Source organism: Ciona intestinalis, unplaced genomic scaffold, assembly GCF_000224145.3.
Source record: "Ciona intestinalis unplaced genomic scaffold, KH HT000233.1, whole genome shotgun sequence".
NCBI lineage: Eukaryota > Metazoa > Chordata > Ascidiacea > Phlebobranchia > Cionidae > Ciona > Ciona intestinalis.
The window spans coordinates 1-14,490 of record NW_004190554.1 but is presented as its reverse complement, the minus strand read 5'-3'; the positions used below and the strand labels follow the sequence as shown (position 1 = coordinate 14,490).

Sequence of the window (14,490 nt, the reverse complement as noted above, 5' to 3'; positions counted from 1 at the left end):
AGAGAATAAACATATATGTCTCATATTACCCCACCCTATTAAAAGTGACTGAAAAATTAAAAGTTTACCTTGGTTTACCATTAAAAGAGACAGGTAAAGAGAATAAACGTCTCATCTTACCTCACCCTATTAAAAGTGACCGATTTTTTAAATGCTTGCAGGTGATACTGTAACGTACCCCGGTTTGGGGACGTTCACAGACGACCCGCCATGGGGTGATACCACTGAACGACCAGTTGGTTATCTGCCACAATCACCAGAAGAAGTTAACACCAGGTTTTACTTGGACACAAGGACCCAAACTGACGTTGAAGTTTTTAACACGGACATGCACGGTTTTGGGTGAGAAATATGTAACTGTACTATGGCCTACTCCATGCACAGGCAATAATGCTGAAGATTTTTTGTTTAATCTATACAGTATATGCAAGGTATTAAGTGTGGGCCATGTATTATTATTAGGCTATTTAAGGCAACAGAAGTTGTATTTAAAAAGGATTTTTGGGGGCCGTGGCTCCCCAGTGCAAAACGTTGCTTTTTTCTAACATATAAGTAGGGTGGGGGAAGATGGGACACCTTTAGCACAAAATATTCAAGTATTCTGATCGTGTTTTAAACAATTAACAATGGTCTATGCAAGTCGTAAAGATACGGTTTTATAATCTCTTCAAATTTTCTTTGGTAAGTACCAAACAGGACGAGAAAATATAACGAAATAGTGTCCCATCTTCCCCCACCCTACTATATATAACCCGAGTCAGATCTTTGTAATAAAATACACTGGAATAAAATAACCGTCTCTATACACGAAGCGTTAAAAATACTAATTTAAATTATGCCTGGTATAGCAGACGAGGCAAAAAATAGAAGCTTTATTATTAGCATAAATATACTAAAGTATTGCAAAACGCTAACCATAGTTTTTGAATTTCAGGCAAACAACATTTGATAGATCTAGACTCACTCGCTTTATCGTACACGGTTATATTCAAAATGGCGACACTTTGTGGATGAACGACATGAGCTCAGCGCTTCGAAGTGTAAGCCAGTTTTTCTTTAAGTATATATAGTAGGGTGGAGGAAGACGGATCACCTTTAGCATCTAATATCTAACTGTTATGATCGTGTTAAGAACAAATAACAACGGTCTATGGGAGTCGTACGGTTTTTATTATTCTTTAAATACGGTTTTATTCTTTGTTTAATACCAGATGGGACGAGAAAATAGAATAAAAAGTGTCCCATCTTTCCCCACCTTACTATAGATTTTTTAGGAGTAATAATTTTTATTGGTACACACATCATTCTGTATTACGATTTCTATTTTCATTTACAGGTTGAAAACGTGAATGTAATACGTGTTGGTTGGTTCGGTGGTTCTCTAACTCTTAACTACGCTCAGAGTGCGACTGACACTCAAATCGTCGGAGCCGAAATTGCTCTTTTTATTCAAAACATTGCTGTAAGTATACACACTACCGTAATGGCAAAAACTTATGAAATCCATTTTAGGACTACTTTCAAATCAGCCATGCGAGTTTTCATTGCATTGGACACAGTTTAGGCGCACAAGCATGCAGTTACCTGGGTAGTCGTCTCAATCCCAAAGTTGGAAGAATATCAGGCAAGTTTGCGCTTTATATCATACTGTGGGGTAAGATGGATACCGTTTGCACACAATATCTGATCTATAATCGTGTTTTAACAATTAACCACGCTCTTTTAGATTGTTGAGGATAAACGGTTAATAATTTTGGAAATATTCTTTGTTAACTATACCTTATACTAAGACAATAAAAAAGAATAATATCATTAACCATATTACCCTAACTCCTAACTGTTCCATCCATTAGGTCTTGACCCTGCTGGGCCTTACTTTGAGGGAACTCCAATAGAAGTGAGACTGGACAGCTCTGACGCGACATTTGTTGATGTCCTTCACACTGATGCCGAGAAACTGAAAGATTTTGGATACGGTACAAACGAAATTAGTGGCCATGTTGACTTTTGGCCAAACAACGGTATACAACAACCGGGGTGTGACCAGGTTAGTATGTGTTCGTAGAATGAAAGGTTGAAACAACTTCGCGTGCTGGCGAGGCAACGACAATCAATACAGCACGGATGTTTTATTTTATACATCTCGTGTATAAAATAAAAGTGGGTTCAAGGCTGGTTGCTCCTACGTGGGCGTATATGTGTCCTTGGAGTGGGCGTATATGTGACTTTGGGCAAGACACTCAACGGCAACGGCAATTGCCCCAACCCTATGGTTACTAAAGGGTTGTCCAAATTAACAGTTACAAATTTCTAAAAAATAATCACCAACAAAGTAACATAGCCTACTTGGTAACTCGTAAGCTGGCACGAGGCATATGAACACTCGTGTTTAACGAATGTAGTTTTCTTCGCGGGATAAAGAAAGTTACATTTATTCATTCACATTTTTTTAATGTATGACTAAATATTTAGACAACCCAAAAGTTACCACTGGGTTAAAGCAATTGCCGTTAGGTGTTTTGCACAAGAACACACGCATATACCGCAGCAGCCTCGAGCGGTATCCGTTTTGTTCTAGGCACGCTCAACCAGTGAGCCACCGCCGCGAAAGAAATGATACTACAGTCTCGTTAGTACGGTATATAAACGATTTCTCTTTCAGAATATTCTGTCTACGATCATTGGCATAAACGGGGTCGTGGACGGAGTTCAGAATTTCGTTGCATGCAACCATTTGAGAGCATTGTCGTTGTATACTGAGTCGATCACCACATCTTGTCCGTTTGAGGGGAACCCGTGCACTGGATACGAAGATTATCTTGAAGGAAACTGTGTTTCGTGCCCCAACAACGTGAGAACTTATTTATCTTTTTAGGTGTATAACTTTACATAATCGTCATATTTGGTGGCATGCAAAGAATGTTCACATAATTATAACCGTATTCTCGGAACTTTAAAAGGGCCTTGTTAATCGCTAAAAGGCGATTAGGAAATATGAGGTATTACGTGCCAACGGTATCTATATCTTATCCATATTCAATTGCGAAATATGTTACATTTCGGGAATTATTTAAAGTATAAACACTTAGGATCAGACTTATATAACATGCGAGTTGTTTCACAGCGTTGCCCGTCCATGGGATACAACAGCATCAACTTCGCAAGCGACGTTTACCAATACAGCAACCCAAGCGCGTATCTGCAAACTGGCTCCCAGGCTCCCTTTTGCGGTGGGTATATAACAATATTCTATCTGAATATGGGGCCTAACTGTAAAAAGGCCTGACATTAAAACGTGGTAACAGGGAATTGAACGTTTGGTGCAGTTGGGGTAGTAGAGTAGGTTGGGGAAAGATGGGACACCTATTTTATTCTTTTTTTTTCATCCAATTTGATAGTAAACAAAAAACATTCAAAGAATTATAAACCGTATCCTCACGACTTCCATGGACGGTTGTTATTTGTTTAAAACACAATCAGAATATTTGGATATTATGTGCTAAAGGTGTCCCGTCTCCCCCCACCCTACTATATATAATTACGTGTAGTGGCGCAGTCAGGGGGGTTTAGGGGCTCGCACCCCCCCCCCCTTTAAACCAAAAAAATTAACAAAATTAATTAAAAAAAACAACATTTTTTTTAATAAAACACTCCCCCCCCCCTTTATTTTTTTCTGGCTGCGCCACTGATTACGTGTGCAGTTATATTGTTCCAAAATAATTTTGTTGCGCAATTCCATTTCCTAATTTTGTATTATTCCTACAGAGTATATGACTGATGTCGTGGTAAAGCTTGGTTCAAGCAGTGACGGTGTGGAGGGAAAGATTTTCCTAACTCTGTACGGACCTTCAGAGAACACGGCTCAAGTTCAGCTCAGCGAGTGAGTTTAAAACGATGTTTTTTTATAAAACAAGTTTATATTTCTGATAGTTTGCAGTAATGTGCTCTGGAGTATGACGTAAGGTTCCCATTAGCATATACTATATCCCATATTTGCAAACCGTGTTTTAACAACTACGCTCTTTAAGGGTGGTAAAGACAGGAAATACAATTCTGTAAACATTCTTTTTCTGTTACCGAACGGGACATCATTTTACCCCAACCTTCTATATAGTAGGGTAGGGAAAAATAAGACACCTTTAGCACATAATATCTAAACATCCTGGTCGTATTTTAAACAATTAACAGCGGTCTATTGGAGTCGTGAGGATACGGTTTTATAATTCTTTGAATGTTCTTTGTTTACTATACGAAATGGTACGAGAAAATAGATTGAAAAGGTATCCCATCTTCCCCCACCCTACTATATACATAAGGTTTAATAAGGCAATTAAGCAACATGTTTGTTTTTACAATTAGCGAGGATGTTAGTCTTGACTTACGACCTGACACCACGTACACTTACACTGCACAGTACGGTAAAATGCCAACAGGATTCAACAAAGTCAAGTTTTTATGGCAACAGGATGAGTATACACTCCAGACGCAATACCTTACAGTGGATAGTATCCAGGTGTGGGTGAATGAAGACCAAAAATGGTAAGCAGATAACAATTTGTATTTGAATTTATGATTATAAGCGAATAGATGTTGCATTTAATGCAGACTCCCTTTTTTTAATAACTGTAATGGCGTATGTCGCTTTCCCCTTACACCTTTGCTTTCGTGCTTTCCCACAAACTGAGCTATACTTGCATTTGTTTTGTATATGTCAGGGCATTTGCTTCGGAGCTTAGGAGAATATTTTTTCTAGGTACACATTCTGCGGTGACACAAGCCTTAAGATGAAAAAAGAGACAAGATACTCGATGTACGAATGCTGAAGTCAAACTGCCAAATTTTGATTAGTAATTCGGGGAAGTTTAAAATCGAAGTAATCAAATACAAATTAAATAAACAAAACGAGGTACTTTATTTCGTATGATTGATGGAAACAAAAGGGCGCCATATAGTACAAGCGTATTGTGCCATGTTTGACAAAAAAGCTAGTTTATGTATATCTGGCTACATTCAAAAGTTACAAGCAAAAAAACGTAGGAAAGATAAGCAAACGTTGTATCGAGTTTTGTTCAACGTTATCGTCAGTAGTTGGTTCAAGCAGCTATCGATGACTGAAAAAACAAATGGTTAGTCACGTAAACTGTTGTGTAATGTAACACACTATTTGGTACATAGAGTAGGGGTAAATTGGTACACGTTATTATTTGATTTTCTGAGCACTTTTAATGGTAAATAAAAATATTTTATGAACTGTATAAATGTAGCACCACGAGCCTAACATAGAGTTGGTAATGATTGAAAACTGGATAAATGGGATATTATGTGCTACAAGCATCCCATCTTACCCCATATACTATATTCTGAAACACTTACAATCATCGACTTTGTGTCCGAGTAGTTGTCTAGGATATCGTGGGAATACTCGTTAGATGTGGTCGATATTGAAATGGAAGTTATAATGCTATGACTGTTGCAAGCACTTATAACACTGAAGGCAAATGCAGCGAACGAGATGAGTACAGAAGTTGTGAAGAAAGCAAGGAAAAAGGCCGAGTGTATCTGGAAATGGAAGAAAAAAAATGCAAATTGTGGTTGGCGCATAATAATCCTTTTTATGCTTGCACTCTCAGCAGATTAAAATATTAAACTAAAAACAAATATATGCATTGGGCAGCCTATATAATTACCTAAACGTAAAATTGGCAACCATATACATAAAAAGTAATATATATAGTAGGGTGGGGAAAGACGGGACACTTTTAGCACATAATATCTAAATATCCTAATCGTTTTTTTAACAATTAACAACGGTCTACTAAAGTCGTGAGGATACGGTTTAATAATTCTTTGAAGTTCTTTGTTTACTACAAAATGGGACGAGAAAATGGAATGAAAAGATGTCCCATCTTCCCCCACCCTACTATACAATAGTTCAAGAAGAGGCAATTTAATTAACATATTCGACCCTTGTGAATAAGAGCTTATGCTTTCTTTAATTGAGCTACTAGAACGCGGATTCCACATAAAGAAATAAAAGCATGAATATTCACTTACTGAAAGTACAAGAAGTATCACAGAAACCCAACATAGCATTGGTGCACTGATTGCTGAAACGACGGCAAAGCCCATATGAAGACTAATCTATAAACGAATGCTGAATATTAGAAAGGATAAGACAAGCCAAAAATGCCAATATTAATATAGGGCGTGTGTCCTTAGTGAATAAGATAACCGCACTGCTTTAAAACATATTTCAAGCACAAAGAGGGTATAAGTACAGTGTGAAAACAGAGTAGCAGTGTTATAACAACTGCGGTTGCCCCGTCCCGCGGGATAAATAAGCTACGTTCATTCAACCTGCCTATTAGGTTTGTAAAAGCACTTAAGCAAGCGCAGGTGGAATTTGTATATATATTTTCATGTTCTAATTACATATAGGCATAATTACCTGGAACAAACTGGGTTGCATACTCGCTGCATGAACTCCCAAACTGCCAGCCACAATTGTCTGTAAGTTAAATCTACAATTTATTCGTTTCTAAACAGTTTATAAAACACACTTACCCATATCCCACACCACAACGTTGCACCTATAGCAATATAGTAAATTACAATTGCATAAAATGCGATTTGAGGATCTGTTGCAAAGTTATTGATATACGCAGTGTGTATAACTCCAATTCCAATCATAACAAGCCCGAGCAAAATTTCACCAAGCTGAAAAGCAAAGAGTTAGTTTTTGTATCTGTATGTATTCTAGCCTAATTTAAAACCATTTACTCACCGCTAAGCCGTAAAAAAGTGAGTACTTGATCTGTGTTCGTACAATTTCCATAACTTTAAAGCTTTGCTTGACTCTTGCCGACTTAAGAAGTAGGATACACAGATAGCACCAGAAGACTATTACACTATATAATCTAGATTTAATAACACGCTTTTATATAATGATTTGCTGGGGATTTCCATGCACTAAGGTTTCTCACAAGATCTCAGAATATGAAACCAGTGACGTGATCTTATATTCAAGGTGGTTTACGTTTGACCCGAGGCAAATTGCGGCTGTTATCTTCCGCCTACCTTATGCTGCTTATCAAAACATCTGTCAGTTTATTACCACCAACTGCTGTGCATTGACGTAAATTTGTAATTTTCTTCTCGAAACTCTCCCTACTATACTGCAGAACTGGCCTTCTTATTCTCTTTGTTTTTTTGTAATGTTTTCACAAAAAAAAAACACAATATCATCCCAAGATAGGAAACGCGTGATTATGATGTAATCATTATTACTTCATTACATTGTAATGAGACGAAGGCATTCTAGGAGAAATGAGCAAGAACTGTATTTGTAACTCAGCTTTTTCCCTGCGGTGTTTCGGTCCCCATTTTAAGATTTCTCCCGTTTCCACGCCTTTATATATACATAGGTAACGAAGTAAGCTTTCTGGTTGGCGGATCAGTAAACGTAATTAGTTTTCGCTGTACATGCGGCGACATTAAGTCGGTATAACTGAATTTCCGTTTCTGGGCCCTTAATATAAATTACAAAATCTCCCTAACATAAGGGAATGCTTCAGTTACCGCACACAAAAGGCAAATAATGGCTTACACGTAAATCGCACGGGGTTTGTATGCTCACTTTTTATTGGATTTATTACAATATAGTAAAGTGGGAGAAGATGGGACACCTTTAACACATAATATCCAAAGAGCCAACGGTCTGTGGAAGTCGTAAAGATACGGTTTTATAATTCATTGAATGTTCTTTGTTTACTACTAATGAAATAAGAAAACTAAACGAAAAGGTGTTCCATCTTCCCCCACCCTGCTATATATATATATATACCATACGTATGCATAAGGATACAGTTAAAAATAAGGAAAGAAACACTTGCAATGTGTTTGTGTTTGTATTGTATTGTGTGGTGTATGTTGTTATTGGGCTTTGTGGTCCCGCGGTGAGTGATTAATCGTAGCCATGTGGTGTAAATACGCATTAACGTAGTATTAGGTTACATTAGTACGCCATTACAGTAGTATAACAATTTCTCTTGCTTTCGTGTGCTTGTAACTGGCAGGCCCTTTATCAAAACAGCGACATGCTTATCAAGCGTCGCATTGCAGAAAAATCGATATCAGGTCGGGACATAAATTCGCAATCACAGAAAAAATAGAAATAAAATCGATATTGCATTCGACTGTAACAGATAGAATAGATCGGTGAACAATGTTGCGTGTATCATTTATATGCCATAGCCATAGTATGTGTTTACACTATAAATTCCGTTTGCTGGGCCGCTATTGTGCCTTCAGTCATAATTCGAATGAAACAGCTCATAAATAATGCAGGAATGCGTATACGGGAGCCTGCAGAATTTATCACCGCTTCAATTGAAGCCCTTAGATCAGTCTCCCATTACTGCTTGTAAAATATTAGGAAAGGCCATTACGCTGTCATCGCACACAGCTTTGCTGTCTCGTGTAAAATGGTTTAATTCTGCCAGTCAGCGCCACCATTGAAGCCCGGAAATACTCCACAGCAGTCACGCCGACCAGCGCAACAATGCAAGCGTGTTACATCACACAGTGCAGGCTTAATCGAACTGGTAGACTGAAAGCTGGCAGCAGATCAATGAGTCAGGTAGTGCCAAATATAGCGTAAGACTGGCATCTAAATCAGCAAGAGACAGTTCACTGACAGTATGCGTGTTTGTGTATAGAAGTGCCTAACCACTGTAAGGCTGTGCATGTTTTGGTGGCTGTAAACTGATACGGAACTTGTATATTTATACTGAAGCAGTGGAGCAGTTCAACTAAGTTATGGTTTTAAGCACGGTGTTTCCAGGAGACGACGAGGACGATACAAGTATTGGTAGTGGATGGAACAACTCGGTCAGCGATAACGGTAGGTTGTTGACGTGTTATCTATATAAATAGTCAAGCCAATTAGGTACTGCATGCGGTGATGGCAAACATTTAATACACATGCCGCATGCTTTGTATGTTTAGTAGTTCCTAGTAAACTACATCTTTCCTGATAGATAATCACACTGTTTATTATAATCTAAATGTATTTAATTTATCAAGACAGCCGGGTGTTGCTTTAGTAATTCGTTGCAAAGGCACTTAGTGAAAAAAGGTGACATGATTACAGTAAATGGTGATTGCGTTTTCCAGGTAACCACACGTCAAATCAGGTCACAACTGTACTGTCTAGCATTGGTCGTCTCAATGATAAACCGTATGTAGCAAACGAAGTGACAACAGCTTATCCTGCGGTGAGCGATTCCGATCTTTTTCCAAACTATACAGCCAGCAAGACTATCCTAGCAGGCAAGTACATGTTGTTGCTACAAAAGGTTTCTTTGTTTGTTTATACTTCTTTTTTTTAACAGTGGTAACTGTGATTGCTATACTGGCGCTAGTCCTGTTCGCTCTTGCGACAGTGCGTTACTGGTTCAGCCATAAAGGAAGCTACTACGTTACGGAGTTTACGGAAGTACAAACGTTAAAAAAAAAGCCAACCAAAATGGTTAACATACACGAATTACAGCCATCAAAAGAATGGTTGCTGTGAACGTTTTAAATTAATGTACACGATTGTTTGTATTGCATCATTTTACATTTCTTTTGTTAGTCAACTATGCACCCTCAGTGTAAGTTTTCCAAAAAAAACAAACATCACACAACTGCAAGGCTGAATTGTTTTGTTTAGGCCATAGCTTACCCTTTTCAGTTAAAATGTAAATGATCTCCACTGTGTTCTTATTGCTAAGCAAGAATGCAAATGCCAAATCTACTTTTATATTATATTGAAATAGAAAAGCAGCAAAAAAAACTCTTGTCACAAAGAAGACAGAGTTTGAATTAAGAATCTTGGTCCCTTGGTGGATAAGGCAACTTTCCATGCTCTCTCATTTCACGAACTATGTTTCGTTTTCGGCGAACTAGTCGTGCAACAGGACCCCTTAACCGTACAACTGGTGCTTTATGATGAGTGTAAATTCTCTTCTTCCTCCGTTTCCCCCAGTATTTTGAGTCTCTTCTTATGTACTTAAGTGCCTCTTTCTTGGCAATATAATGCTGAAGACATCAGTTAAATTAATAGAGGTAAAAAAATCAAAATGTTCACATAAAAAGTAATATAATTGTGCGTAAAACTTACATATCGTTCTGGATACCACTTGTAGTGATTTTCTTTTTCTTCCTGTTCATGCCATTCTAAACTTTCTATGCGTTGTGGCTTTTGTTTCATAAATGCTACAGTCTATAAAACATAAATACCATCTTATTACTTGCATTTGACAGCAGAAAAATGATCACAGACTTTTCTTCAACATTATCACATAAAAACGGCACAAGTTTACCCTAATACTTTATAATCTGTAAAATACCTTTCTCATAGGCTCTTTTTGATAAGAATCCGATGATATTTTTCCATGTATTCTCCAACAACCATATGGATGTGAAATGTGTCGTTCAAACACTACAAACTCCAGGACATTCCTGGCTTCATCAGGTGATCCATACATGAGACGACCAAACCGATCATAGATTGCAAGTGTCTACAATACATTCTAATTAAATACAAACAAATATTAGATTTCAACAAAAATAAAACTATACAACAAAACAACAGTATAAACCAAAAACTTCAATTATTATACCAGAAACTTATATTCAAATGAGAAGCATATCCTTGCCTGTTTTGAATGAAACCGGACAGTAACTTGACCATAATAATTGTTATTAGTGATCATAGGACTTGCACGAATTCGAACTACACGTGGCGGCTCTAACGATTCATTCCACTTCCATATAACTGTTTTAGAGTCAAGACCCTTCACCATATCCTGGTTAAAATAAGAGTAAATAGTGGAATTTGAGAGTCTTATCAATTTTCAGATAACTTTGTTTTTACATAAATACATACTGCACTAACTGTAGGTTTGTGCATATCCTACTTAAATTGCAGACTGCAATACATTTCATTGTAGGTTATTGCTGTAAGTACATTGTTAGGGAACTGTTTAGTTTAAAAATGGTAATTTTTTGATTTTCACATAGACATTAAATAAAAACATATTTTACTTACGGTATACGCATGCTCTGTTACCAAGTTTTGTAATCTCTCTTCTGTATCTTCTTGATTTACTATCGTCCAGCTATATCAAAAAAAAACATATTAATTTTCATAGGCTCCAAACTCTTAAAATGCAAAACAAATTTGTTTGCAATGTTGACAGGTAAATGCATTCCTTTTTCCTACCACCCTAGGTTTGGTGCCTAAGCCAATTTCATATTCTTATATATATACATAAATATATATATATTACTAGTCTAGTACACATGTTACTCTTACTATAGTATTCTAATTACTTTGGGGTATTCAGAAGATTATGAGCTTTAATGTAAATATCTTGTGCCTCTGCTGGAAAGCGTTTCCGATGAAAATTATCAACTCTTTTCTTTACGATTCGATTACTGAAAAACAATTAGGTTTTAAAACATAACAGCACTGACAAAATCAAATTCGTACAATTAAATGACAGTTTTTAAATCAAATATAACAGTGTGTCAACAGACATGACATGTTAAGTAAGAATTTTATGGAAATTTTATAAATAGAAAACACTTTTATGATACTCATAACAAAACCAATGTTTTTTACCGGTTATAGGTTAACTTGAAGATTTTAATTCAAAATTAAGAACTTTATTATTAGGATACAGTTGGAGTTTATATGATATATACTTTAGCACTAATTACATCTAACTGACTGTAATATATCATGACGAAGGTCTGATAGCTTCTTCCGAACAGACAATGAACTTTTTGAACCACTGTTGTCATCTTCATAAGGCTGGATTATGTCTCCTTCAAATTTTTTAAGAAATATTATGAATCAAACATACCTTTTATTTTTATAGTAATGTTGTGGTTGGCTAGGACACACATAGTAGAATAAACAAAAAATGCATTACAGTGATTATAGTGCTTGCTTTGAAACCAGAAAATATTGGTTTTTCATCATGTTGCTTACATCATTCATGGGTGTCAGGAAAACTAAGAAATAAAACAGTTAAACATACGTGTACATGATATATCAATTGCTCTGTTAGACTTTGGAAACCTCCATTCTTGGTAGTTGTAATCAGCATATCTTTGATGCTTCTTCAGGTAGTTTTTGATACCTTAGAAAACAATGTGGAATATATATACTAACTTTTAAACTAGGGATGCACATTACAGAATAATTAAGTATTCTAGGATATCCTAGAATACTTTATTCCGAATCTAGAATTTCGAATCTTTTTATATTTATAGGAAAAAATAATATTACCCACATAAGTCAGTTTATAGACTCTTTTATAGTAGCCTTGTTGGATCATGAGCTGAAAAATGATCAAAAATTGTACTATTGGGTAATTTTGGCGTCATGAAACGTATAGCAGGCTATGAAAAGCGTTGCAAAACGTTTACTCTCGAAAGTCCCACAAACACACAAAAAAAATTTTTCAAAATTATTAATTTGCAAAAATTGTTAATATAGTTTATGAGAAGACGTGTGATGACGTCATTAAACAGAATACCGAATCCCGTAATTAGATTCGAATACAAAAGGATTCGAATCTCATGGATTCGAAATTCTGTAATGTGCATCCCTAGTTTAAACCAAGAGGTTTTTATTATATTCTATATGGGTAAGTTTCAATGCCGAAGCATTCAAGGAGACCTGAGATTTAGGCCACAGTTAGGCCATCACCACACTAAATTTTAAATATTACAACTAAAAGACTGACTTCATAATATAATACTGAGTTTTACTAATAAACTGGAACATTTGGCTCCTAAATTAGTAAACTTTTACCTTGTTTCTTGCTCTTTTCTTCACTTCTTGAAGATTGATTAAAGCTTTCCTCCAATTTACCAAGAAAGGGATTTCTTTTTGCACAGATCGCAATAGATGTATGGAGCTTTGATGTATGCTCACTGAATACTGACTTGCCTGCAATAGATAGCTATGTTTTACACAATACAGTTGTCAGTTACATAATTAAAATGATCTTAAATTCAAGATACATAATATAACTCTATATTTAAGCTACTAGCTTAGTTATTGTACAGTACAGACTACCATTAAATAATTTAAAAATATATTGTAATTCCAGACTGCTTTACATTAGATTTGAGTGACATGTGTAACATTAAATGAATAGGAGTTTAAACAGCAAAATGTGCATAACGCATTTACAAGCAAAAGCTTACCTAATATATGAAGCTGGCCTGCCCATGTAGTGTTTATTAATTTCCTTAACATTATAACATTAAAAATTTTGTATTGTACAAGACATTCTGTGATAAATCAACTAAGCTGCAATAACAACATTGTTAAGAATTTAAGACAAATGCAACACCTATATTACCACAATTTCTTTATCACCACGTGCTGTGAATTCAATTCAATACACTAAATTAACAATTTAAATGTTTTTGTAAGTAATTCAAGCCTAAACATGCAACAAATGCGCAAAGGGAAATACAAATACATCGCACAGTATTTACTGGCACAACCGCCACAACGGCGAGCACGCGATTTATAATGACGTCATAGATCGTCCTCAAAAAGAAAAAAGGACGAACATGGCGAAACTGGAGCTGGCTCTGCTTCAAACAAACCATTGTAAACCGCGCGAAAATTTGATAGTTCTCATTTACTTTTTAGTGAACGTTTTGTTTGTTTATTTGTACGTTATACTCCTTTTTTGTATGCATATGTACACTCATGGCCTACTAAAGATATCTTTAGTAGGCCATGGTACACTTAGGTTAGGGTTTCTTCTTTTTTATCTGTTTGAAAAATAATCTACAAGGGTTTCTTATCTATCAAGTAGAAACCCACCAGCATTGGCTGGAGGCTTGTCGTGAACAATTTAAAAAGGTATTTTATTCCTGTTTTTATTTCTTAAAATGCAATTCATCTGTTGACAGCATTGGCAAATGCGTATAATTTGATTTATTCCGTTTTGCATTGACGACTCTAAGGCGTCCGCAATAGTAATTGATCAGAGATACGTATATTTGTATAAAAGCGCTTAAAGGGCCTAAACACACCCCAAATGTACTTCGCTTTAATCGATAGAGTGTGTTTTTCTAATTCCAACGACACCTTACTTGTTTTAATCGGTTCTGTATAACCAAAGATATTCCAGCTCAAACACCGTGAAATTCAAAAAACTGATTTGAAAGTTGCGTGGCGAAAAAAATTGAGAAGTGTACTACCCACGTGACAAAATTGTTGAAGCGTGGCCGCTCTCATTCAGAAAGGCGAGAGGCAGTGTTTTCAGCGAAAAACGAGAGAACAAAAAAAACGCAAAAAAGCACAAAAAAAACGCAGGTTTCGCTTTTACGAATGAATCAGTCACGTGACTAGTACGTTCCTATGTCACAATCACGGAGCTCGTAGTAAAAAAAAGATAGCGCTAGAGATCA

General features: G+C 36.2%; 4 protein-coding genes across 5 annotated transcripts; 2 read left to right on the top strand and 2 right to left on the bottom strand.

Moving 5' to 3' along the window:
- The first annotated feature begins 135 nt into the window (after nt 1–135).
- LOC100179887 (pancreatic lipase-related protein 2-like) lies at nt 136–4,914 on the top strand. Its single transcript, XM_002126023.4, has 10 exons — nt 136–342; nt 935–1,040; nt 1,337–1,462; nt 1,513–1,624; nt 1,854–2,047; nt 2,663–2,851; nt 3,125–3,230; nt 3,766–3,880; nt 4,360–4,539; nt 4,754–4,914. The coding sequence occupies exons 1-10, from the start codon at nt 152–154 to the stop codon at nt 4,821–4,823; spliced, it is 1,389 nt and encodes a 462-aa protein (XP_002126059.2). The 5' UTR covers nt 136–151; the 3' UTR covers nt 4,824–4,914.
- Nucleotides 4,894–7,122, bottom strand: LOC100182225 (membrane-spanning 4-domains subfamily A member 8-like). Of its 2 annotated transcripts, XM_002131236.5 has the most exons (6): nt 6,785–7,049; nt 6,565–6,717; nt 6,449–6,508; nt 6,055–6,141; nt 5,374–5,559; nt 4,894–5,111 (listed from the first exon to the last, which is right to left on the bottom strand). In XM_002131236.5, the coding sequence occupies exons 1-6, from the start codon at nt 6,833–6,835 to the stop codon at nt 5,094–5,096; spliced, it is 555 nt and encodes a 184-aa protein (XP_002131272.1). In that variant the 5' UTR covers nt 6,836–7,049; the 3' UTR covers nt 4,894–5,093. The 2 variants fall into 2 exon arrangements, with proteins under 2 accessions (XP_002131272.1, XP_026695192.1); XM_026839391.1 differs by lacking the exon at nt 6,449–6,508 and having other exon boundaries at nt 6,785–7,122.
- Nucleotides 7,123–8,605: 1,483 nt separating this feature from the next.
- LOC101242496 lies at nt 8,606–9,868 on the top strand. The gene is made up of 3 exons (XM_004227326.4): nt 8,606–8,902; nt 9,175–9,330; nt 9,393–9,868. The coding sequence occupies exons 1-3, from the start codon at nt 8,818–8,820 to the stop codon at nt 9,572–9,574; spliced, it is 423 nt and encodes a 140-aa protein (XP_004227374.1). The 5' UTR covers nt 8,606–8,817; the 3' UTR covers nt 9,575–9,868.
- On the bottom strand, nt 9,746–13,518 carry LOC100186983 (39S ribosomal protein L45, mitochondrial-like). The gene is made up of 10 exons (XM_002125909.5): nt 13,267–13,518; nt 12,869–13,006; nt 12,090–12,191; nt 11,778–11,874; nt 11,377–11,481; nt 11,093–11,162; nt 10,701–10,850; nt 10,392–10,562; nt 10,163–10,264; nt 9,746–10,080 (listed from the first exon to the last, which is right to left on the bottom strand). Exons 1-10 carry the CDS (start codon nt 13,316–13,318, stop codon nt 9,865–9,867), a joined length of 1,203 nt encoding a protein of 400 aa, XP_002125945.1. The 5' UTR covers nt 13,319–13,518; the 3' UTR covers nt 9,746–9,864.
- Nucleotides 13,519–14,490: the final 972 nt, after the last annotated feature.